We start from the raw sequence: 25,363 nt of genomic DNA, 5'->3' as shown, positions 1-25,363 counted from the left end.
GTTCAATCCCTGGCTTTGCTCAGTGGGTTAAGGATCCGGCATTGTGGTGAGCTGTGGTGTAGGTCACAGATACAGTTTGGATCTGGTGTTGCTGTGGCTGTGATGTAGGCTGGAAGCTATAGCTCGGATTCATCCCCTAGCCTGGGAACCTCCACATGCCGCGGGTGCAGCCCTGAAAAGACAAAAGACGAGTAAAATAAAATAAAATAAAAGCCCTGAAGAAATAAAGACAAGTAGAATAAAATAAAATAGAATAAAAAATAAAATAAAATAAAATAGGGAAAGCACTTAGAATAAGACCTGAGACACACCGTGTTAGTTTGGTTGGGCTGCCAGAGCAAAATATTACGCACAGGCAGCTCAAACAACAGACGTGACTTTACTTCCCCACAGTTCTGCAGGCTGGAAATGCTTGATCCAGTTGCTGGTCAATTCAGTTTCTGGTGAGGAACTCTCTTGCTGGCTTGCAGTTGGCCCCCTTCTTTTTGGGTCTTCATGTGGCCTTTCTTCCTCTTCTTCTAAGAACACTAATCCTATGGGATTAAGGGCCCACCCTTATGACCTCATATAACCTTAATTACCTCCGTAGAGACTGTACCTCCAAATACAATCACTCAGATTAGGGCTTCAACATATGAATGGGGTTGGGCATGAAGAGACACAGGTTCCGTCATAACACCCGCTAAGCACACAGCAGGTGCTGATGGTGGTTGTCATTCCTCCCATTACCACCATTATTACTACTATTGCGGCTGCTACTATCATCACCACCAATAATACTAATACCATTATTGCTCCAGTATTAGTATTACTACTCCTCTACTCCTATGACTTTTTTTTTTTTTTTTTTGCTTTTTAGGACTGCACCTGCGGCATATGGAGAGTCCCAGGCTAGCGGTCGAATTGGAGCTACAGCCACCAGCCTGCACTCCAGCCACAGCAACTCAGGATCCGAGCCGCATCCGCAACCTACCCCACAGCTGGATCCATGACCCACTGAGTGAGGCCAGGGATCCAATCCACATCCTCATGGATGCTAGTCGGATTCATTTCTGCTGTGCCACAACGGGAACTCCTACTCCTATGACTTTTGTAGAGAAGGCAGGAACTCAACAGGTGTTAGCCTGGCTTTACCCACAAAAGGAATTCTTGAAAGGTCCCAAATTATTTGAACATGATTTGATGTACAGGTATGTTCCTACGGGAAAAGGCAAAGTCCAGTCATGGAGGAAAATCCACTGGGATTCCTTGCCTTCGTGACTGTGTAGCCTGTGTTCTGACCAAATCTGCAAGAAACCGTAATTCTGCTGCATGTGGGCTCTGTGACCTTGACCAAAATTGCGACCTCTGTATACTTGCACCCATTAAGTCTCGGAGACAGAGTTTTGAGGAAGAGAAAGAACAGTTTTATTGCTCTGCCAGGCAAAGGAGGATGCAGCAGGCTAGTGCCTCAAAACTAGGTCCTGGAGTTCCCATCATGGTTCAGTGGTTAACAAATCTGACTAGGAACCATGAGGTTGCAGGTTCGATCCCTGGTCTTGCTCAGTGGGTTAAGGATCCGGCCGTTGCCGTGAGCTGTGGTGTAAGTCGCAGACGTGGCTTGCATCCTGCGTTGCTGTGGCTGTGGTGTAGGCCAGTGGCTACAGCTCTGATTAGACCCCTAGCCTGGGAAGCTCCAAATGTCAAATGTCGCAGGTGTGGCCCTAAAAAAGACAAAAGACAAAAAAAAAAAAAAAAAAAAAAAAAAAAAAGAAAGAAAAGAAAAAACAACTCTCAAGATTCTCTTCTTTCAGCTCATATAGACCCTGCTCTGTAGCTCATTTGTTTATCACATGTTTATTGAGTCTCTTCTTGTGCCACGTCTTCTTCCAAGTCTTAGGGACATGGTGGTGAACAAGACAGGTGCCACCTCTGCTTTCAGGGAACTTGCATTTTGGTGAAGAGAGACAGATACCGAGTGGGTGAATAAGCACATAGACATTATCCAGTTATCAATCCTATGAAGAAAACAAAGCAGCACAAGGATAGAGAGAATGGCTAGGGTCAAGATGGGAGGGTCCAGAAAGACCTCAGTAAGGAGGATATTTAAAGATGAGAAGAGAGAGCTCCCGTGGTGGCTCAGCGGGTTATGAACCCGACTAGTATCCATAAGGACACAGGTTCAATTCCTGGCCCTGCTCTGTGGGTTAAGGATCTGGCGTTGCCATGAGCTGTGGTGTAGGTTATAGACGTGGCTCGGATCCCGTGTTGCTGGGGCTGTGACATAGGCTGGCAGCGGGAGCTCCAATCGGACCCCTAGCCTGGAAACTTCCATATGCTACAGGTGTGGCCCTGAAAACACAAACACACAAACAAAAATGAGAAGATACATGGTGCGGGGTCACGAAAGAGCATTGTGAGCCCTAGAAGGGACCAGGACCCCGAGGAGGAAATGGATTCGTTGCGCTCCAGAAACAGTGGGGGCCAGTGCGCTTGGAGCTTTGTGGGGAGAAGGAGAGTGGGATGAAGAGGGAGGCATCCTCTGAGCCCTCACAGCCACAGCCACGGTCAGGCGTCTGGACTTTATTCGATAGCATTCCCGCGTATGCCACTGAAGGGTTTGGGGCAAAGAAGTGACCTGATCTGTGTCCCCATTTTAAAAGGTCCCTCTGGCAGCTGGGCGCAGAATAGACTGCAGGGGTGAGAGGGGCGCAGAGAGAGAAGTTAGGTCAGCTGTCAGATTCACCATGAGTGTCTCTCCCTGAGGGCTTAAGTGGCCACATGGATGCCCAGCAGACCTCCCCTTCCCAAAGAGCCACGTGGAGGTTCGGGTCTGGAGCAGGAGAGCCATTTTCCTTATGCTTCGCAAAACTGTTGTAGTGAGAAAAGAAACAAATTCATGGACGTGGGGAGAACAGATGTGTGGGTACCAAGGGGGAGGGGAGGGAGTGGGGTGGACGGGGAGTTTGGGGTTGGCAGAGGCAAACTCTTGCATTTGGAGCGGATAAGCAGTGAGATCCTGCTGTGTAGCACACGGAACTCGATCTAGTCCCTTGTGATGGAACACGATGGAGGATAAAGTGAGGAAAAGAATGTCTATTGTAACTGAGTCACTTCGCTGTACAGTAGAAATTGACATTGTCAAGCAACGATCATTAAAAATTAAAAAAGAAAACAAAACCCTGCAGTAGTGACCCTGCTTCTGAGCCCCTCTTGTGTGCTAAGCCCTGAGGACAGAGCAGCGAATAAGTCGGGGTCGGGCTCCCCTCCCGGAGCTGCTAGGGACCCCTGTCTACCTGTCACTTGTGGGGAATGCCTGGGTTCTTGGTTTGGGGACTTCTGGAGCAGTGGGAGAGGTAGGCTCCCACCAGTGTTCTCCTGGCCTTTGACCACAGCACGTCGCCTTTCCTTCCAGGGCTGCAGGTCATCCTGTACGTAAACGAAGAGGAGTATAACCCCTTCCTGGTGTCCTCCACGGGGGCTAAGGTGATTGTCCATCGGCAGGATGAATACCCCTTCATCGAGGACGTGGGGACGGAGATCGAGACGGCCATGGCCACCTCCATAGGGATGCACCTGGTAAGAGAATATTCTGATTTTGTCGGCTTGGCGAGGAAGACGGGTCCCCCCACCCCCACCCCGAACCCAACCCCTGCCCCAAGGATAACCACTGAGGTGCAGTTTATGGAAAAGGGTATCAGTTTCAAAAGAAAGCATGGGGAGTTCCCGTTGTTGCGCAGTGTAAACGAACCCGACTAGTATCCATGAGGATGCGGGTTCAATCCCTGGCCAGTGGGTTAAGGATCCAGCGTTGCCGTGAGCTACGGTATGGGTTGCAGGCTTGGCTGGGATCCCGCATTGCTGTGGCTGTGACTGTGGTTGTGGCCAGCAGCTGTAGCTCCAATTCTACCCCTGACCTGGAAACGTCCATGTGCCTCAGGTGCAGCCCTTAAAGGCAAAAAGTAATAATAATAATAATAATAATAAGCATGTCCTGTATTGTCCAATGGTCATTCTGGTAGTTTCACTGAAGACTATCTTTGTACCTTCTGTGTGGATGAACAAGGATAGGACACCATTCTGGCTAAGAATTGAAGACACCTTCCTTGTTCCAGAGACAGACATCAGCAATGATGGAACCCGTGCAGGAAGCAAGGCCGTCAGACACTATGTATTTGTCAGTAATATAAATAGAGCAGATGAACATCTTTCTTTCTGGGCCACCTAGAGGCCTATGGGACACGTAAGCTGCTACTTAAAGGCTATTGGAGGAGTTCCCATCATGGCTCAGTGGGTAACGAATCCAACTAGGAACCATGAGGTTGCGGGTTCGATCCCTGACCTTGCTCAGTGGGTTGAGGATCTGGCGTTGCCATGAGCTGTGGGGTAGGTTGCAGACTTGGCTCGGGTCCTGCGTTGCTGTGGCTGTGGTGTAGGCCGGCGGCTGTAGCTCTGATGAGACTCCTAGCCTGGGAACCTCCAGATGCCGTGGGTGTGGCCCTAGAAAAGGCAAAAAGACAAAAAAAAAAAAAAAAAAAAAAAAAAAAAAAAAAGACTATTGGAAAGTCACTGGGCCATCAAAGGTCTATTGCTATTTCCATCAGTTTCGCACCATTTACGGAGAACCCCCTTCTCTCTCAAGTCTTTGACTTTCTCTGACTTCACTGAGTGTTGAGAATACTCATACCTGTTCACAGAAGCACATCAGAGCTGCAGATGCCAGCCCCTGGGTAGCCATGCCCAAGGGAAGCTGAAGGGCAGGGTCAGGAGTGTGCCCGGATGCCCCTGGCCATGCCACTGCTTGTACAGTTCTCTTGTTATGGCAGTATCTCTCCCTCCCTCTCTCTATCTCTCTTTCTCCCTCTCCCCCTCTCCCCCTCCCTCTCTCTAATAGAATAACTATTAAGTACTTCTTTAAAGGGAGTATATGCATAAAGTAAAAAGCCCAACCATACCCAGGAGCTTACCGTACAGATGTATCTCGCTTCTATCCTTGACCTCTGCTCCCCTCTTTCCTCTCCATGGAGACCATTGCCGTTGCTTCTGGGTCCTGGCAGGGCTGTTATAGTCTTCTTCATGCATGTGATTTAGGTGTAAGCCTGTCTCCTTTTATGCAAATTCTCGAAGTTCCCTGGGGGCTCAGTGGATGAAGGATTCAGTGTTGTCACTGCTGTGGGTCAGTTGCTGGTTTGGTTCCTAGCCCCGGAACTTCCACATGCCATGGGTGCAGCCAAGAAAACATACCTTTCTGTTCCATTTTTCACTTGACGCTATAGCTTGGAAATAGTTCCATATCCATGCACACAGATTCTGCCTCCTTCTTCTTAAAGACCCATAATATTCCATTGCATGGATAAGTTATTGGAGCAATTCCCTGTTGATGGACTTGCAGTTGTTTCCAGGTACAACTAAAAGCAATGGCATGATAGCATGTGTATGCATCTGATTACTTCCTAGAAGTCTATCAGACAGTATATGTATTAGCCAAATTCCCTTCCAGTGAGGTTGTACCAACATGGGTATTAGCCAGTTTTTAATCTTAGCTAATCTGTCAAGAGAACAATGCTATTGGCTGTAATTTTCGTTGACAGTTATTCTTAGTGGCATTTTTGCACTGTTGGTGGAGGGAAAAAAATCTTGTAGACTCTTTGTTCGTACCTTTGTTGACATCCAACCTTAATGTCCCAGATTAAACTTCTCAGCCTTCATCCCTCACCCATTTGTCCTCCAGAGCAGTGGTTTTCAAACTGGGTTGATCATTAGATTCAGATCTAAGAGATGAGCCCCAGGATCTGTATTTTTACCAAACTCCAGCAGTCATTCCAAGAGGCCACAATCTCAGGAACCTCAGCTATAGAAACTTGAATAGTTCAGAATGAAAAGAAGAGTGTGTCTTCCCAAGAGAAAGTCAAGTTAGAATGACACAAAAGCTTTAGCGCAGCCTTAAGTGATGGCTTCAACATGAGTTGTATCAATCCATTATCTATCCATTCAACAAGCATTTTCTGAGCACTTCCTGTGGGCTAGATACTGGAGCTACATCAGTATCCCCAGGACGTCCCGGTCCTATTAGAACTTAGGGTCTAGAAGAAGAAATCAATAACAAACAAAAAAATCACACGGATGATTAACTATATTCATCATAGATGCTAAGAAGGAGAAATACAGGATGCCTGAGAGCATATCACAGGGATGTCTGATTTAGGGATTTTTATGGGGGAAAGTGGGGATTCAAGGAGTGCTTTCCAGAGTTCCCGTCGTGGCTCAGTGGGTAACGAATCCATCTAGGAACCATGAGGTTGCAGGTTCGATCCCTGGCCTCGCTCAGTGGGTTTGGGATCTGGCGTCGCCGTGAGCTGTGGTGTAGGTCACAGACGTGGCTTGGATCCCGAGTTGCTGTGGCTGTTGTGTAGACTGGCGGCTACAGCTCCAATTCGAGCCCTAGCTGGGAACTTCCATATGCCGCAGGTGTGGCCCTCAAAAGACGAAAAGACAAAAAGACAAAAACAAAAAACAAAAAAACCCCTTCGGGGTACTACTTAAGGTGCTGGGTCTCTGATTTCTCTGTTCACCAGCAGATTAGAAAGCTCCCAGATCAGAATAATGAACATTTTGATTCATCATTTCCCAGGGAGTATTTGTGTTCGTGTGTGTGTTTTGTTTGTTTGTTTGCTTTTTAGGGCCACACTCGAGGCACCTGGAAGCTCCCAGGCTAGGGGGCAAATCAGAGCTACAGCTGCCAGCCTACGCCACAGCCACAGCAACTCGGGATCCAAGCCGTGTCTGTGACCTACATCATAGCTCAGGGCAACCCTGGATCCTTAATCCACTGAGTGAGGCCAGGGATCGAACCTGCCTCCTCGTGGTTCCCAGTCAGGTTTGTTAACCATTGAGCCATGAAAGGAACTCCCTCCAGGCAGTCTTGTCCCTTGAAGAAGCCCTAGAGATTTATAGCACATTCTTTTTTTTTTTTTAATTTTATTACAGTGTAGTTGATTTCCAACATTCTGTCCATTTCTGCTGTACAGCAAAGTGACTCAGTCATACATATACACACATTCTTTCTCTCATATTACTTCCATCCTGTTCTGTCACAAGGGATTGGATATGCACTCTACAGCAGGACCTCATTGCTTATCCACTTCAGATGCAATAGTCTGCAGCCACTAACCCCCAACTCCCAGTGCATCCCGCTCCCTCCCCCTTCCCCCCTGGCAACCACAAGTCTACGTCTGTGAGTTTATTTCTGTTTTCCAGATAGGTTCATTTGTGCCGTGTTTTAGATTCCGCATATAAGTGATGTGATATGGTATTTGTCTTTCTCTTTCGGATACAGCGCCTTCTTACTTTATCCTGTTGCCCTCTCTTGCCTCTCCCAGGGTCTGCAAACTTAGAGCTGGGGAAAGTCTAAGAACTAAGGAATTGTCCTCTGGTTTTCCTCCCTGAGCTTAGAAATACCCATCACATTGTTAAGCAAATGCCCTTTAGCAATGAAAGGCAAACAAAGACAGGGGTAGGTTCTCTGCTGCACCTACTTTGAGAGACACAGAGTCAAAGCCACAGAGCACAGCAGGCGGCCCTAGTTCTGATTTATGAGCATTTAAAACAATAAAAAAAAAAATAAGAATTACTGAGAGGTCACCAAGGGGTCACTAAGAATAGATCCAAACAAACTAGACTGCCTTCCTTTCTTATTTATTTTTTATGCAGTTATTTATTTATTTGTGATAGGCCTGTTAAACTCGTAGACTCCGTTGGTTAGGCAGTTGGTTAACAAATCGTTTTCATTCATGGAGGGACTGGGTGTCCAAAGCATTGGCTCTTCAGAGATGGATACAACAGATCATCTGCCTTCAAAGGTTAACCCTTAAGAGGAGAGGATAGGGACCTCCCATCATGGCTCAGCGGTCATGAATCTAACTGGTATCCGTGAGTATGTGAGTTCGATCCTTGGCCCCTCTCAGTGCGTTAAGGATCCAGTGCCGCGGTGAGCTGTGGTGCAGGTTGCAGAAGTGGCTCAGATTTGGCATTGTTGTGGCTGTGGTGTAGGCCGGCAGCTGTAGCTTCAATTTGACTCATAACCTGGGATCTCCTATATGCCATGGATGTGGGCTTAAAAAGACAAAATAAATAAATAAATAAAATAAAGAGGAAGAGAGGATAATACACTTTTGCAATACAAGCCCAGGCTCTGTGGGAACAGGGACCTTCTATGTCTTGTTCCCAGGGTTACTTCTTAGAACATAGTGGATCCTAGGTAAATATTGTTGACTGGCTGGATAGATGGACGGAAGGTTGGGAGCTTAGACAGAAGCCATCAGTGAAGACTTTCTAGATCATGAATTCTTAAAGGACAAGTGTCAGGCAGAGAGTATCAGGAAGGGCTAGTCCAGACCAAGGACATAACAATTACAAAGAGGTCGCAGAAAAGATTTGAAGCCATGTAGTGAATCCTGTTGAGAAACCCCTCTGTCTGAAATGCAATCAAGATACTAGAGACAGGAGTTCCCGTCACCCGCTCAGTGGTTAACGAATCTGAATAGGAACCATGAGGTGGCGGGTTCGATCCCTGGCCTTGCTCAGTGGGTTGAGGATCCGGCATTGCTGTGAGCTGTGGTGTAGGTTGCAGATGCGGCTCAGATCCCGCGTGGCTGTAGCTCTGGTGTAGGCTGGTGGCTACAGCTCCAATTCGACCCCTAGCCTGGGAACCTCCATCTGCTGCGGGAGCGGCCCTAGAAAAGACAAAAGACAGAAAAACAAAACAAAACAAAACAAAACAAAAAAAAAACGATGAGACCCTAGCAGAGGCAATGGCTATTGAGGATGAGTAGACGTGTACAGATTTGAAAGATACTACAGGTGGAAGCAACAGGGCTGGACAACCAAGGTCCTTGAGGAAAGGCCAGAGGAAGTTGATATGTAGGCTCTGGCTTGAGCAGTGTGTTGGACGGAGGGGGCAGGCTCTGAATTAGGGACCACAAGAAGCAGCGAAGGTTTAGGGGAGAAGATAGACACTTCGGTTTGGGACATGCCCAAGCCGTTGTGCCTTTGGGAAACCAAAGTGAAAATGTGGAGGAAGTCGATGTTTTGAACTTAGAGCTCAGGAGAAAAATCAGGGGGTGGGGCCGGGGAGTCGCATCCAGCGTAATTCTAGACTTGGACATAAATGCTGTCACCCAAGGCCTGAGACCATGCAAATGTTTTAAGGGCTGAGCAGAAAGGAACGGGAGAGACAAAGACAGCAAAGCAGCCACAAAAGCCGCAAAGGGTTGGTGTCCGATACACGAAGAGAGGTTCAAGGAAGGTATTAGCTAGAGGGCCACATGCCATGGAGAGGTCAGGCACGATAAAGGGTGGAAGCTGTTTTCTGGGTCTGGTGATCATGAGGTCACCAGTTCTTTGCCAGAGCAGTTTTCAGTGGAACAGAAACCGAAGTACAATGGGTTGGATCATGAATGGGAGAGGAGGAAGCAGACTAGGTAGACAGGTCACCCAAGGGCAGTGTGGAGCCAGGCCCTGGAGAGAGGGGCGAGACTTCCCTGTCATTGCAAACCCTATGATTTTATCTTATAGCGTGTTTTATCTTTAAACATGCTTCTTTAAAGCATGCTTATCTTACATTTTTATCTTAAAGCACAGCGCCCATTTCTTCTCCCACATATCTGCAAATAGGGATTTCAGGGCTCAGACTCCTGGAGCCAGACAGTGAGGACCCAGATCCCAGCTTTGTGCTTTGGTTGTGTGGTCTCTGCCTCAGTGACCTCATCTGCAAAATGGGATGGGCTGCTGAGAATTCAATGAGTGAATTCGTAGGAAACCCTGAAAACTGTGCCTGGCATGTAACTAACGCGTGCGCTCCAAAATACTGCCTATGGAGATATCTTAGAAAGAGATGGGACGGAAAGGAAAATAAGTTTGAAGCAAATAGAAGGGTTGGGGAAGGTTTTTCTCCTCCATTGTGACATCTCCCCCTGCCCCTTCTTTATGAGTGAGACACTGATCTCTTCCACATAGTATAGGAAAGAGTACCGATTATGTGCCGGACGTGTTGCAAGTATCTCTCCCAGTTTGTGCTTTCACTTTAGTTTTCATTGTGCTCCTTTTTTCACATGTAACAACATCAAATGTTTACATCGTCTAAATCTTTGTTTTCTTCTTTAGTCATTGTGTTTGAGGACTTTCCGTCCTTGAGATCAGATACGGTGTAGAGTTTCCTCCCAGTTATTTTGTTATTTCATTTAATACTTTAACCCCCTAGAATGTTCTTTTTTTGTTTTTTCTGCGAGATATGAAATAGAGATAAGAATTTATTACTTCCTCCAAATTGTTAACAGATAGTCCTTACTTCATATAGTAATTCCTTTTTTCCTCCATTGATGAGAAACAGAAGCTTTATCGTGCACAAATAATTTTTTAATTGATTACAATGAAAAAAGAAAAACCAAAACAGAACCAAAGGCCAAAAAAGTTGAACCACATGAAATTCCACCTGGGGCCTCCTGCAGTCGCCTGGTCTTTCCCCTGGCACTGTTCATGCCTTTAAAGAGGTGAGCTAAGGACTCCTGTGCAATTGCCATCCTCCCCAGGATTCGCAGAAAGAAGCAGATAGGACCTGGTTTGATAAAATGAGTCCTGTTCCTTCGCACATACCCACATACCATACATATGCACACATACACCTAATCACAACTACACGTAGCTGTGCATGCACACACAGCACACACATATCTATCTGTCTATCCATCTATCCATCCATCTAAACTGCACACACTCTCACACACATATACATATATATCCATTCTCATTTGTGTGTACCTAGGGGTCCAGGCAGAAGCCAAAATGTTTCTCCACCCTAGATCAGCAGTTCTTCTTCTTCGTCTTCATCTTCGTCTTTGTCTTCGTCGTCTTCGTTGTCTTCTTCGTCTTCGTCTTCTTCTTCTTCTTCTTCTTTGTCTTTTTATGGCTGCACCCAAGGCATATGAAAGTTCCCAGGCTAGCGGTTGAATCAGAGCTGTAGCTTCCAGTCTACACCACAGCCATAGCAACGCGGGATCCGAGCCACGTCTGCAGCTTACACCACAGCTCACAGCAATGCCAGATCCTTTGCCCACTGAGCGAGCCCAGGGATTGAACCCAAGTCCTCATGGACATTAGTCGGGTTTGTTACCACTGAGCCGCAACAGGAACTCCAGATCAGCAGTTTGGAAAGGGTGACGGTGAAGTTGGAGAGTGAAAGGAAGAGGGGATTGAGAGAGAGAGGCAGAGACAGAGAGAGTGCCAGGACTCTGCCCAAGTTCATCCAGCCAAGGCTTTAAGAAGCCAAAGACCTCTGTTCTAGTCTGTGAAGGCCATTGGCCCCATCTGCCCCAGCCCCAGTTGCTTCAGGAGGCAACCAGAATAACCCAGGAGCTCTGAATTTGATAAACATCATTTCAGACTAAAGAGTCATTGAGTACTCAAAAAGCATAAAAATCGGACTATGACTTGTCACAATCAGTTTCCTGGAAGTGGTCCATGGGCTGGTTCTTGAAGCAGAGGGAGCCCCAGCCACCTTAGCTAGCTGCCTAGGGCTTACCTGCTTACCTGTCAGACCCTCTCACCTAAATGCCAGGGTTTTGTGTTTTGCCCATAGCTAACACTCTAGGACAGCTTAGCAGGACCTCGGAGCTCCAAGGCACATCTGACCAGAGAGCCTGCTGCTGGGAGAAGCTTAAGGGTAGCACTGAACCCAGGTGCCCTTGAGGGAGGCCACTGCTTGGCATCTTTGTGCCCAGTTCCCAGCCCAGCCCTGGCATGTACTAGAGGCTCTAAAGCTATTCGCTACCCAGCTCTTAGAAGAATGAAGTCAGCCTGTTTATTCTGTACAGAAAGACACGCGCTCCTTCTTATTAGCGAGAAGGGGAGATGGCAGGGCAAAGGGCATGTGTGAGTCTATGTCTGTCTGCCTGAGATCGGGATCTGACTTGTTGCAGTGTGTACCCTAGAGAAGAGGTTAATCAGACTTTTCTCTCTGTTTCTTCTGTTTAAATTTTTTTTTTTTTTTTTTTTTTTTTTTTTTTGGGCAGCGCCCATGGCATATGGTGGTTCCCAGGCTAGGGGTCGAATGGGAGCTACAGCTGCCAGCCTACACCACAGCCACAGCCACAGCCACAGCAATGTGGGATCTGAGCCAAGTCTGTGACCTACACCGCAGCTCATGGCAACACCACATCCTTAACCCACTGAGCGAGGCCAGGGATCGAACCCTCAACCTCATGGTTCCTGGTCAGATTTGTTTCCGCTGTGCCAGGATGGGAACTCCAATTTCTCTTTCTTTCTTTCTTTCTTTCTTTCTTTCTTTCTTTCTTTCTTTCTTTCTTTCTTTCTTTCTTTCCTTTCTTTCTTTCCTTCTCTCTTTCTCTCTTTCTTTCTCTCTTTCTCTCTCTCTCTCTTTCTTTCTTTCTGTTTAAATGTTTTCAAATGAGCACTATCTATTGCCCTGGCGGGTATTTGCAATTGACTGAGGGATCAGCAGATACATTTCAAGCAGAGACGATAGCCATTTGGCATGTCTGCCGTTTCTACCTGTGCCAAACACCTTGATTCCTTTCTCCACAGTTATCTTTCTCTCTATCCAGCCACTCTTCAAAGAAAAAAAAAATTTCTTACCTCCCATAAATCTGCCATCCATTTGCCCTTTACCCTCCCCAATCTCAAGAAAAGCAAAAGTTTGCACGCATGCGCTCACACCCACACACACACACACACACTCCGGTCACAATTTATCTTCTTATTACTCCCCCGTAGGACATACTATGCTTTTCTTTCTTAATTAGCTTATCTGGATTATTTATTTGCAGTTACAAATATTAAGCTAGAGCCAAACTCAATAAGCCATAATAAAACATCATTTTTTTTTGGCAAGAAATAGATTTATTAAGATAGGAAGCTTGTGAGGGATGCAAGTGGCAGGTGAAGAGTCTCTGCCAATAAAACATAATTTAATAAGGCTTTTGAATAGTGAATTATGATGCTCTGACTTCCTTGGATCCGGGTACCATGCTACTCTGCTGGCCATTCCTTGGTCTTTTCTAAGAAAGTGCATTGTTCCAAGTCAGCTTCTGGGGCCAGAAAACAAGAGGGTAGGAAATGAGTTCTTAGCCGGGACAAGAATCCCATGCAGCACAGTCACTGCTCGTCTTTCTAGCCCCTCCTGCCCCCCCCCCCACCACCACTTGCCTTGCTACCATTCTGTTTTTTCTTTTCTTTTCTTTTTAGGGCTGCACGCACGGCATATGGAGGTTCCCAGGCTAAGGGTCTAATCAGAGCTGCAGCTGCTGGCCTACACCCCAGCCACAGCAATGCGGGATCAGAACCGCATCTGCAACCTACCCCACAGCTCATGGCAATGCCAGATCCTTAACCCACGGAGCGAGGCCAGGGATCGAACCCGCAACCTCATGGTTCCTAATCAGGTTCGTTGCCCTGAGCCACGATGGAAACTCCCCTCACCACCATTCTGTGCACCAAATCCAAACCCAAATTTCTCAGTACAGTGTTGGAGGCCAGCATGATCAGGATTTGGGTCCCTCTCTGACTTCATCTCCAGTGACTGTTCTCCTGTTACGGGCTTCCAGCCACCCTGCCCCCCCATCCCCTCCAGCCTTGCTGCTCCCTCTGCCTAAGCCTCCTTCTCCACCTCTTGGCAAGTCCAGCTCTTTCTGGCCATTCCATGTAGAGCCAACCTTTTTCTCAAAGACAGCTTCCCTAATCACCTTGGGAAAGACTGTCCCCTCCTCGCAATTCCTCCAGGCTCTCTAGCAAGTTTCATTGACCACTATCAAAAATTATTCCTAAAAAGCAATAATAATAAAAATAATAATAATAATTATCCCAGGAGTTCTTGTCATGGCTCAGCGGTAACGAACCCGACTAGGATCCATGAGGATGCAGGTTCCATCTCTGACCTCACTCAGTGGGTTAAGGATCCGACATTGCATTGCCATGAGCTGTGGTGTAGGTCGCAGACTCCACTCAGATCTGGCATTGCTGTGGCTGTGGCAGAGGCCGGCAATTGCAGCTCTGACTTGACCCCTAAGCTGGGAACTTCTATATGCCACAGGTGCGGCCCTAAAAAAGACCAAAAAAAAAAAAAATCCCAAATCGGAGTTCTCTTGTAACACAGTGGGTTAAGGATCCAGCATTGTCACTGCTGTGGCTTGGATTCAATCCCTGGCCCAGGAACTTTCACACGCTGTGGACACAGCCAAAAGAAAATTGTCCAAAATTGTTTACATATTCGCTATTGACCGTCTATCTACCCCACTAGAATGTGAGCTCCACGAGAGCAGGGAACTTGGCTTTTTCGATCATTGTGGATTCCACAGTGCCTAGGATAGCACCAGCTGCCTAGAAGGTACTCAGTAAATATTGGTTAAATCAGGAGTTCCCATCACGGCTCAGCAGTTAACAACCCTGACTAGCATCCATGAGGATGCAGGTTCGATCCCTGGCCTTGCTCAGTGGGTTAAGGCTCTGGTATTGCCGTGAGCCGTGGTGTAGGTCGCAGACGCGGTTCGGATCCTGCATTGCTGTGGCTGTGGGATAGGCCGGCAGCTACAGCTCCCATTTGACCCCTAACCTGCAAACCTCCATATGCGGTGGGTGCAGCCCTAAAAAAGACAAAAAGGCCAAAAAACATTATTGATTAAATCCATGACGGGGTGGCTGCTTAGCTCCTGGAAGCCGCAAGCATTGCTCGCTGCCTGGGTCCTGGGGGCGGGCAGGGCTGAACACATGCTGCTATGATTACAGACGGAGTCCTTCAAGCTGGGCGAACCCTACAGCCAGTGCACAGAGGATGGGAGCGACGTGCCTGTTGAGAACATCTACGGCGCTGCCTACTCCCTGCAGGTACAGGCTGGAGGTGGCACTCAGCCCCGGGTTGTGGTCTGGACCCAGGAGACAAAGTTATATGTAAGCTCAGGTGTGTCTGGGACACGTGACACAGTGCGGGTGTGTCTGGCACTGGGGCGAGAATCCTGGGGTTCATCCAAGGACCTCAAGAGCAAATGATGCTGGCTGGTTCCTCTTCCGTCCACCTGTAACCAGAGCTTAGTGGATTCACCGAGGTTTGCATGGAACAGAATGTACAGCTGAGACGGGCCAGCTTCTTAAATGAGGCTTGGCGAGGGAGGGACAGGAGGAAGCCCTGGTGGGGGGTTGTGGGGGGGGCACTGGCTGAGGGGTCAAGAGCTTGGCTCCCAGCCCCACAGGTGCCCTTCACCGCTGATGGCTTTGGGCAAGTTGCGTCATCCTCAGCTGTCACGAGGTGGGGTTTGGACTGGATCAGGGGCTGCTAACTGGCATATCTCAGGCCCCTTCCACCCTGCTCGCCTGGTTTTTCTGGATGGTGTTTAAAAGTCAGGGAATTTCACAAGAAAACCCAGATTTCTAGCTTCTCTTGAAAAACAAGATCTGGCAACATTGGGCCCATATGCCTACAGGATAAACAGTGAGTGGAGTGGCCTCATTAAACAAGGTGTATTTTCTGGTGGCCTCCGGTCCCCAACACTCGGTAGGTGTCTTACCTACATCAACCCTTGGGTGTGCTCAGCTCTTATGACTTGTCTCATGTTCTGGGAGGCTGCGTGTCACCTCCCACCAGGATACTGAGAGAGCAGTGAGAATCATCTCAGCAGAATAAAAGGACCAGGTGCCCTCTGCCCGCACTGAGTCCTAGACCTTCCATCAGAGCTGAGCCAAGTGCATTGGTAGAGACACTAAATGAAAAGAGACTTGTAGTCCGAGAATGCCTGCTTGTAAGAAAGAGCAAAACAATCAGGAGTTCCCGTCGTGGCTCAGTGGTTAACAAATCCGACGAGGAACCATGAGGTTGTGGGTTCGATCCCTGGCCTTGCTCAGTGGGTTAAGGATCTGGCATTGCCGTGAGCTGTGGTGTAGGTCGCAGATGTGGCTCGGATCCCGAGTTGCTGTGGCTGTGGTGGAAGCTGGTGGCTACAGTTCCGATTAGACCCCTAGCCTGGGAACCTCCATATGCCATGGGTGCAGCCCTAAAAAGACAAAAGAAAGAAAAAAAAAAAAAAAGGACTATTTGTTTCTCCCTGGTTTTTGGCACTTGGTCCTATTTTCCCACGGACCTCTGTGTCAGCACTCACACGATAAAGAATGACCACCTTAACCTCAGCTCCAGCCCACCCTGGCCCTCCGCATCTCTGTTTAATTTCCCTATCAAGGGTCTAGCTTTGTCCCTTTGGAGTCAGGGGACCACACCCCAGGCCCAGTCGGCGGTGATGTGCTGGGCAAATTTATGCCGTCTGCCAAGGCTGAGGGAGGCTGACTGTCTGACAGAGGGAACGAGGGAGGGAGGCAACCACGTGCAAGGAAGTGAAGGGAATTCCTGGGTCTTGTCTTTCAGATCTGCCTTAACTCATGCTTCCAGGCCAAGATGGTGGAGAAATGTGGGTGCGCTCAGTACAGTAAGCCTCTGCCTCCGCCAGCCAACTACTGCAATTACCAGCAGCACCCCAACTGGAGTGAGTGTGCGACCCATTCCCCCCCACCCCCAACACACCCCAGGAGCAGGGGCAGCCCAGCTCTGACAATAGCCAAGGCGCTCCCAGGACCCCACCCCTATTGGGTGGGTATTGGTAAGAGAGATACTCCTATTGTGAGTTTCACTCCTATTGTGAAGCATGGCTGGAGCTATATATATATATATATATATTTTTTTTTTCTCTCTTTTTAGGGCCACACCGGCAGCCTATGGAAGTCCCCAGGCTAGGGGTCAAACAGGAGCTACAGCTGCCAGCCCACACCACCGTCACAGCAACACAGGATCCGAGCCGCACCTGTGAACTACACCACAGCTCATGGCAATGCCGGATCCTTAACCCACTGAGCGAGGCCAGGGATCGAACCTGAGTCCTCCTGGATACTAGTCAGATTCGCTTCTGCTGAGCCACGACGGGAACTCCTGGAGTTATCCTTTCTAATTAAGGACCAAATTTGGAGTTCCTGTCGTGGCTACGTGGTTAACGAATCAGACTAGGAACCATGAGGTTTCGGGTTCGATCTCTGGCCTCGCTCAGTGGGTTAAGGATCCGGCGTTGCCGTGAGCTGTGGTGTAGGTCGAAGACATGGCTGGGATCTCGTGTTGCTATGGTTGTGGGTAGGCTGGCGGCTACAGCTCCGATTAGGACCCTAGTCTGGGAACTTCCATATGCCATGGGTGTGGCCCTAGAAAAAGGCAAAAAAAAGACCAAAAAAACCCAAAAAGAACCAAATGCTACACCCCAGCTTGTGCTAAGAACATGACCTCCATCTGTCAACTCTAGGAGGCGGAAACGATTGTTGGTACCCTTTCACCAAACAGTTCACTGAGGCTCAGAAAGGTCAAGCAACTTGCCCAAGGTCACACAGCCAGGGAGCAAGAAAGCCCAAAGCAAGAGCAGCCCACCTGCCCCTCCAACCCAACTCATGTTGTTAACCATTGGCCACCTACTGTCTCTCAAAAATCTCAAGGCAGCAATTGTTTCCAGAGACCTAGTGTTTGTAGAGAGTGGAAGGTGAACTCATTCAAAGGAGTCTCTGGGGGCACCGTTTAGAAATCCCTAGGAAGGGCTCTGTGGCCCCCAAACTCAATGCCACCCTCCATCTTGTCCCCCAGTGTACTGCTACTACCAACTGTCCCAGGCCTTTGTACGGGAAGAGCTGGGTTGCCAGTCTGTGTGCAAGGAAGCCTGCAGGTGAGTGGACCTGGAGGGGCGGGACGAGCAGAGCTGGGCTGCGCCGGGCCGCCCACCCTCACTCCATGTGCCCCTCTCTACTTAGCTTCAAGGAGTGGACACTGACCACCAGCCTGGCGCAATGGCCATCAGAGGTTTCCGAGGTAAGTCCTCTGCCCCATCTCCCCCCTGGGAGCCCTCGGCCTGGAGCCTGATGTCCTGGCTTTGTCCTCTGGCCTCAGGGATGACTCACAGGGGAGACCCGGTCCAGGGCTGGTGCTGAGACGGGAGGGCAGACGGGCTGGCTCCCGTCTCTCCAGGCAGCCCCAGGCTACTCCTTCTCTCTCCATTGCAGAAATGGTTGCTGTCTGTTCTCACTTGGGACCAAGGCCAGCAAATAAAGAAAAAACTCAACAAGTAAGTGGACCCTGGCCCTGCTTTCTCTGCTTCTGCTGGCCCCAGTCCCAACCTGCTCGTTTGATTCATTCCTTCATTCATTCCCCCCCCCTTTTTTTTAAGCAAGCAAGCAAAGTCTTTATTACAGGAAAGCAAATAGCTCCCAGGACAGCTGGAAGTGGGGAGAAGAGCCCCCCTCTCTATTGTCCTATAGGGTTTTTTATTCCTTAAAGATGGGGGGGTACCAACCTGGGGTCCAGAGAGATGTGGTTCTCTCCCATTGGCCTTGCTCAATTACCTGTATCAGTCCTTGTCCAATCGGGGTCTCAGGGGGTGGAAATGTCCCATGAGTCTCATCATTTCTTTTTTTTTTTTTTTTTTTGTCTTTTGTTGTTGTTGTTGTTGTTGTTGCTATTTCTTGGGCCGCTCCTTCGGCATATGGAGGTTCCCAGGCTAGGGGTTGAATCGGAGCTGTAGCCACCGGCCTACGCCAGAGGCACAGCAACGCAGGATCCGAGCCGCGTCTGCAACCTACACCACAGCTCACAGCAACACCGGATTGTCAACCCACTGAGCAAGGGCAGGGACCGAACCCGCAACCTCATGGTTCCTAGTCAGATTCGTTAACCACTGCGCCACGACGGGAACTCCTCATCATTTCTTTGTTCCTTCACTCCTTTATTCGACCAATATTTATTGAGATCTTATCAAGAACAAGGCCCTGCTCTAGGCCTGGGGCTCTCAAGCTTTTGGACTGAGTGCTTTTCCCACTATGGCCCATTGAATGCATAACCCAAATAAAAGTGTCATGAAATAGCCCTCCCTTAATATGTGCAGTGCCTTCGGGCTGGTTTTCAGATGTCGCACACTCACAGAGCCAAACCAATTGGTCACAGCGCAGTTCTGAGTGGTTAGTGCCCGTATCAGTTGATAAAAATTTTGACTTTCTCTGTGGATGCAACGTGATCCTTTCTATCCTATTTTCACTTTGTAGAAGTTACTACTGGCCATGGCCCAGTAAATTTATTTCATGGCTTCCTGGTAGATCTTTTTTTTTTTTTTTTTTTTTTTTTTTGCTTTTTAGGGCCGCACCTGCGGCATATGGAAGTTCCCAGGCTACGGGTCAAATTGAAGCTACAGCTGCCGGCCTCCACCACAGCCGCAGCAACGCTGGATCTGAGCTGTGTCTGTGACCTACCCCACAGCTCAGGGCAACGCTGGATCCTTCACCCACTGAGTGAGGCCAGGGATTGAGGCCTCATGGATCCTAGTCGGGTTTGTTGCCACCGAGCCACGAAGGGAACTCTGCTTCCTGGTATATCTTGACCCACTCAGAAAAACACTCTACTGAGCCACTCAGCTTCTAATCCCACTTGAATTTTCCACATCAAAATTCGCTTCCCGGAGTTCTCTTGTGGCTCAGTAGGTTAAGGATCGGGCATTGTCACTGCAGTGGTTTGAGTTGCTGCTGTGGCGCAGGTTCCGTTCCTGGCCTAGGAACTTCCACTTGCTGCAAACCTGGGCCAAAAAATAAATAAATCATTTGCAGGGTCTTTAGCAAAAATCAGCCAGGCTGGAGTTCAGGGACCTGAGCAGATGAAAGCAAAGGTGAGAGAGGGTGGGGGCTGCCATATGAACTCACATCTCTCTGGGCCACTCCTATCTCCACATTGCCCAGCACTTTTAACATCTCAGCAGGTTCTTCACTCATGAGTTAGATATAATCTGCAATACACATTCATCTCTTGGAAGTTCCCATTGTGGCTCAGTGGTTAACAAATCCAACTAGGAACCATGAGGTTGCGGGTTCGATCCCTGGCCTTGCTCCGTGGGTTAAGGATCCGGTGTTGCCGTGAGCTGTGGTGTAGGTCACAGATGCGGCTCAGATCTGGCGTTGCTGTGGGTGTGGTGTAGGCTGGCAGCTGTACCTCAGATTAGACCCCTCGCCTGGGAACCTCCATGTGCTGTGGGTGTGCCCCCCCCCCCAAAAAAATGCAAACTACTAAACCAAGAGTTGCCAAGTGGTAACTCCTGGGTCAAGTCTGGCTCCATGAAAGTAACCCATTATTTCCAGCCTTTCCTGAAAGATCAAAAATTCTGGCGACAGCAAACCTCCATTCTTATAGAGCACCAAAGATCTGAGAAATGGCTGCCTTTGGCACAAACATGACCTTGCCAGCTTGCCACAGTCCCGACAGGAGGCAGTTTCATTCAGTGATTAAGAAGACAAACTTTGAAGCCAGATCTGACTAGGCTTGAATACTGGCTCTGCCAATCATGTGCTGTCTAGTCTCAGGCAAGGTACTTAACCAAGCCATGTCTCAGTTTCCACATCTGTAAAATGGAGGCGATTAAAACCTACCTACCGGAGTTTCCTGGTGGCTCAGCAGGTGAAGGATCTGGCACTGTCACTGCTGTGGCGTTGATTCAGTCCCCACCCCAGGAACTTCCGCATGTCATGGGCATGACCAAAAATAGTACAAATAAAAAATGAATAAAAAATAGGGAGTTCCCGTTGTGACTCAGCTGATATGAACCTGACTAGTATGCATGAGGACACGGGTTCGGTCCTCGGCCCTGCTCAGTGGGTTAAGGATCTAGCGTTGCCATGAGTTAAGGCGTAGGTCGAAGACAAGACTCAGATCCCCCATTGCCATGGCTTTGGCGTAGGCTGGCAGCTATAGCTCTGATTCCACCCCTAGCCTGAGAACGTCCATATACCATGGGTGCAACCCTAAAAAAAAAAAAAAAAAAAGCAAAATAATAAAATAAAATAAAACATACCTACCTTATAGGGTTGTTTTGAGAATTCAATGAGTGACCAGTTCTTGGACCAGTGCTTAGCAACACAGAAAGGGGTCAATAAGTGCTCGCTGTTATTATGTCATTGTTACCTTATCCCCAGCCTGCCTCACTCATTTGCATCACCCGCCTGTTTCCTGTACATATTGGAGGTTGCAATTAAACAAGTACAATGTCAAGGTTTACTGGAGAGCAGAGGGCTCTGGAGATGTAGCAGGGGGAGACTGACGTGTGTGGGGAAATGGGTTTTGCATGAACGAATGGCCCAGGCCGGAGACGTGCCCTGCCGGGTAGAAAGAATCCTGTAGAAAGAACCCACGGGCTGGGTTCTAAAAAGCCGGGGGAGCTCAGAACCTGAGCCGTGCTGGGGGCTGGGCAGCAGGGAGACAGCCCTGCTGAAGGGCTGGCCAGCTGGCAGAGTGCAGAGGTGTCCAGCGTGGCCCTGCCCATTGGCATTTTTGCAGGACAGACTTGGCCAAACTGTTGATATTCTACAAAGACCTGAACCAGAGATCCATCATGGAGAGCCCCGCCAATAGCGTGAGTGTCTTCCTTCTGGGACCTGTTGTTGTTGCTGTTGTTGTTTTAATATTTCTTATTATGGTTGATTTACAGTGTTCTGCCAATTTCCGCTGTACAGCAAAGTGACCTAGTCATCCATATATATGCCTTCCCTTTCATGCATTATCCTCCATCACTAGTGATTAGATCTAGTTGCCTGGGCAACACAGCAGGAGCTCATGGCTTATCCCCTCCAAATGCAGTAGTTTGCAGCAACGAACCCCAAACTCCCAGTCCATCTCACTCCCTCCCACCTCCCCCTTGGCCACCACAAGTGTGTTCTCCACGTCCAAGAGTTTGTTTCTTTGCTGTAGATAGGTTCGTCTGGGCCATATATTAGATTCCAGATATAAGTGATATCCTATGGTATTTGTCTTTCTCTTTCTGATTTCCTTTCCTTAGTATGAGAGTCTCTGGTTCCATCCATGGGACCTGTCTTGAGTGTGCAAATGTGCCCATCTGCCAGGCCTTTGGGGAGCCGAGTCAGATTATGGGGATCCAGCCTGAGCTAGTAGGGCCACCCCAGGCCACCCAAGCCTCAGATCAAAGCAGGAAGATTCAGGAGGGACAGGAAGCCTGCTCCCATCTGACCCCAAACCTGTTCAGGGCCACAGCTAGCCGGTGGCTCCCTTGGCAACCAGCGTCTTTGCCTGAGGCCAGCTTGCAGTGGGGGCGGTTCACTTCTGATGGTGTGGCTTGGCCTCCCTTGCAGATCGAGATGCTTCTGTCCAACATCGGGGGTCAGCTGGGCCTGTGGATGAGCTGCTCCGTCGTCTGCGTCATTGAGATCATTGAGGTCTTCTTCATCGACTCCCTCTCCATCATTGCCCGCCACCAGTGGCACAAAGCCAAGGGGTGGTGGGCCCGGAGACAGGCGCCCCCCTGCCCAGAGGCTCCCCCTAGCCCTCAGGGCCGGGACAACCCAGCCCTCAACATAGACGATGACCTGCCCACTTTCACCTCTGCCTTGCGCCTGCCTCCAGCCCCGGCGGCCCAGGTGCCCGGCACGCCGCCCCCCAGATACAACACCCTGCGCTTGGAGAGGGCTTTCTCCAGCCAGCTCTCAGACACCCAGGTGCCCGCCGAGTCCTGAGGCAGGGGTGGGGAAGAAAGATCGAGCCAGGACCACCAGCCATGGTCTGAGAACTTGGACCCTTGTCTCCCACACGCAGAAGGGACCCTCTGCATCCTGCCTCTGGGGTTTTCAAAGACACTGGCTCCAAGTCTGCTTTGAACAAGAAGATGGGGCCCGGGCATGTGCAGGGGGCTGTTGGACCCTGCCCAGCAACATTCGAAGCCGCCCAGGACAAGATCAGTCCCGCGGCCCAAACACTCAGCATCTCTGCCATGCAGAGAGAGAGAGATGGGGCCAAGGAAACCGAGCCGGCCTGCACAGAGGCCAGGAGTGAAGCCCGACAGAGTTCTTCTCGAGATCTTGAGAAAGAAAGACTCCTCCGAAGCCCCAAGCTGGGGGGTTTCAGCCACTCCCCCAGGCCGGGCTGAGACCCAAGGATGTGACCTTAGGTATCGAGGCCAAAAGACCACCGCCTGGTGTCAAGGATGGGAGGAAGGAAGCTCCAGGCCTGGGGCTGGAGCCGTCTGGGAATACACTGTTCCTAAATCATTGACCCCGGGGCAAGGTCTGCTCTGTGCCCCCAGGCGGGGAGCTGGCCCAAGGTCCTCGGAGTGGTGTAGAGCGAAGGGGTGCACTTTGGGAGGCCTGGGGTGTGGCTGGAGGTCCTCCCTCTGGGCTGGCTGGGGAGCCACATTCTGGGCAGCTAAACCAGTGCCCTTGGCCCCTTCCCCAAGCAGAGAAGGGCCATTTCAAGGACACTGTGGGACCCGCCTGTCCAGTGTTAGCCCAAGGCATAGTGGATTATTTCCCGATAACCCACCTCAGCTTCTCCTCCCCCAAAGCAGACCCTGTAGCCGCCCCCAGAGGGCTGCCCCACACCAACAAGCCAGCCACCGTGGACAACCGCTTCCTGCCGCATTCACATCTTCCAAGAGGATATGAACTAACGTGTATCGAGCCCCAAACAGGTGCTTCATGTCGCCTCCAGAGCAGTGTGCCGTGCTGTTCTAAGCACTTGCAGAGACTGGCATAGGGGACTGCCACCTGCAGCCCACAGGCCAAATCCTGGTTTCACCTGTGACCCAAGAAAGGGTTAGGTGTTTATTTTTCATATCATTAAAAATATCAAAAGAACATTTTGTGACATGACCATTGTATGCAATTCAAACTTCAGTGTCCATAATAAAGTTTTATGGGACACAAAGTCGCACCCACTCGTTCTCAAATTGTCTGTGGCTGCATCTGCGCTCCCATGGCTGGCAGCGGCAAGAGACACGCCATGGTCCCCAAAGCCTGAAGCATTTATTCTCTGGCCCTTTACCGAAAAAAATCTGCTGGAGTGCCCATTGTGGCTTAGCAGTAACAAACTCGACTAGGATCCACGAGGATGTGGGTTCAATCCCTGGGCTCACTTAGTGGGTTAAGGATCTGGCGTTGCCGTGAGCCATGTAGGTTGCAGACTCGGCTCAAATCCCGTGTTGCTGTGGCTGTGGTGCAGGCTGGCAGCTGCAGCTCCGATTAGACCCCTAGCCCGGGAACTTCCATGTGTCGCAGGTGTGGCCCTAAAAAGACAGAAAAAATCTGCCAACCCCTGGATTAGCACAGTCAGTAGGTGTGATGATCCTGTTGTATGGATGAGGAAACTGAGGCAGAGAAGGGTTGATTTACTTGCCCGGGGTGACACAGATAGGATGCTGAAGAGCTGGGATTCTAAGCCAGGCATCCTGACTCCAGAGCCAGAGCATTTTATGGCTCCATCATTTTGCATCCCATCAGTGTCTGCACCTTTTAAGTGTGAGGCTCAAGCCAGTTCAGGTGGAAAGAGGAGAAGGCTCCACACCTGGTTGTAGGGAAGAAGGAAGTCCTTTTATTCTTTTTTTCTTTTTTTTTTTTTTTTTTCATCTTTTTGCCTTTTCTAGGGCCGCTCCCGTGGCATTTGGAGGTTCCCAGGCTAGGGGTCTAATTGGAGCTGTAGCCACCGGCCTATGCCAGAGCCGCAGCAACACGGGATCCGAGCTGCGTCTGCAACCCACACCACAGCTCACAGCAACGCCAGATCCTTCACCCACTGAGCGAGGCCAGGGACCGAACCCGAAACCTCATGGTTCCTAGTCGGATTCGTTAACCACTGCACCACAACGGGAACTCCAAGAAGGAAGTTCTTCATTGGAGTTCCCGTCACCGCTGAGCAGCAACGAACCCGACTAGTATCCATGAGGATGCACGTTCGATCCCGGGCCTCGCTCAGTGGGTTAAGGATCCAGCGTTGCCATGAGCCTCTGTGTGCGTTACAGACGCGGCTTGGATCCCACCTTGCTGTGGCTGCAGCTTGGGCTGTCAGCTAGGGCTCTGATTCGACCCCTTGCCTGGGAACTTCCACATGCTTGCGGGTGCGGCCCTAAAAAAGACACACACAAAAAAAGAAGGAGGCAAAGATCTGCTTTCTGCTCAAGGATGGCTGCTAGTGGAGGCAGGTGACTTGGTGAAAGAGCAGAGACTGGGGGACCCTGCCTGGTCCAGACCAACCTCAGACCTGTGGCCATCACAGTCCTCTCTCCCCCAAGCAATTTCCTCTGGCTGTCACAGGTGGGGCGCTGCTAGGAGGCCCAGAGAAGGTCACAGCAGGGATAAGGTCACTGTGACCCTGGCTGCAGCTTCCCTGAGGAGGGGGCTTGGAAACCAGGTGCTGCAGGCAAGCATCAGGTTACAGAAGGCGAGGGCCTGGCTCCTGCCCATGCTGGGCTGGAGTGGCTGCAGCCAGTGCGGACAGGGAACTTGCAATGGATGCCTGCCTGGGCATCGCCCAGAGAGCGCTTCCTCCTCC

The 25,363-nt window shown here is 49.7% G+C and overlaps 1 protein-coding gene across 1 annotated transcript in view; it reads left to right on the top strand.

Moving 5' to 3' along the window:
• The window catches only part of SCNN1G (sodium channel epithelial 1 gamma subunit), a 35,445-nt gene extending 11,702 nt beyond the window's left edge, over positions 1-23,743 (top strand). The window contains exons 6-13 of the mRNA XM_003124543.4: positions 3,395-3,558; positions 14,773-14,871; positions 16,397-16,514; positions 17,648-17,726; positions 17,812-17,869; positions 18,061-18,122; positions 21,368-21,443; positions 22,177-23,743. Coding sequence (XP_003124591.1) covers positions 3,395-3,558; positions 14,773-14,871; positions 16,397-16,514; positions 17,648-17,726; positions 17,812-17,869; positions 18,061-18,122; positions 21,368-21,443; positions 22,177-22,557 — 1,037 coding nt within the window. The 3' untranslated portion in view covers positions 22,558-23,743. The remainder of the gene's footprint in view (positions 1-3,394; positions 3,559-14,772; positions 14,872-16,396; positions 16,515-17,647; positions 17,727-17,811; positions 17,870-18,060; positions 18,123-21,367; positions 21,444-22,176) is intronic.

The sequence above is a fragment of the Sus scrofa genome, chromosome 3 (assembly GCF_000003025.6).
Source record: "Sus scrofa isolate TJ Tabasco breed Duroc chromosome 3, Sscrofa11.1, whole genome shotgun sequence".
NCBI lineage: Eukaryota > Metazoa > Chordata > Mammalia > Artiodactyla > Suidae > Sus > Sus scrofa.
This window is presented reverse-complemented; position numbering and strand designations above follow the sequence as displayed.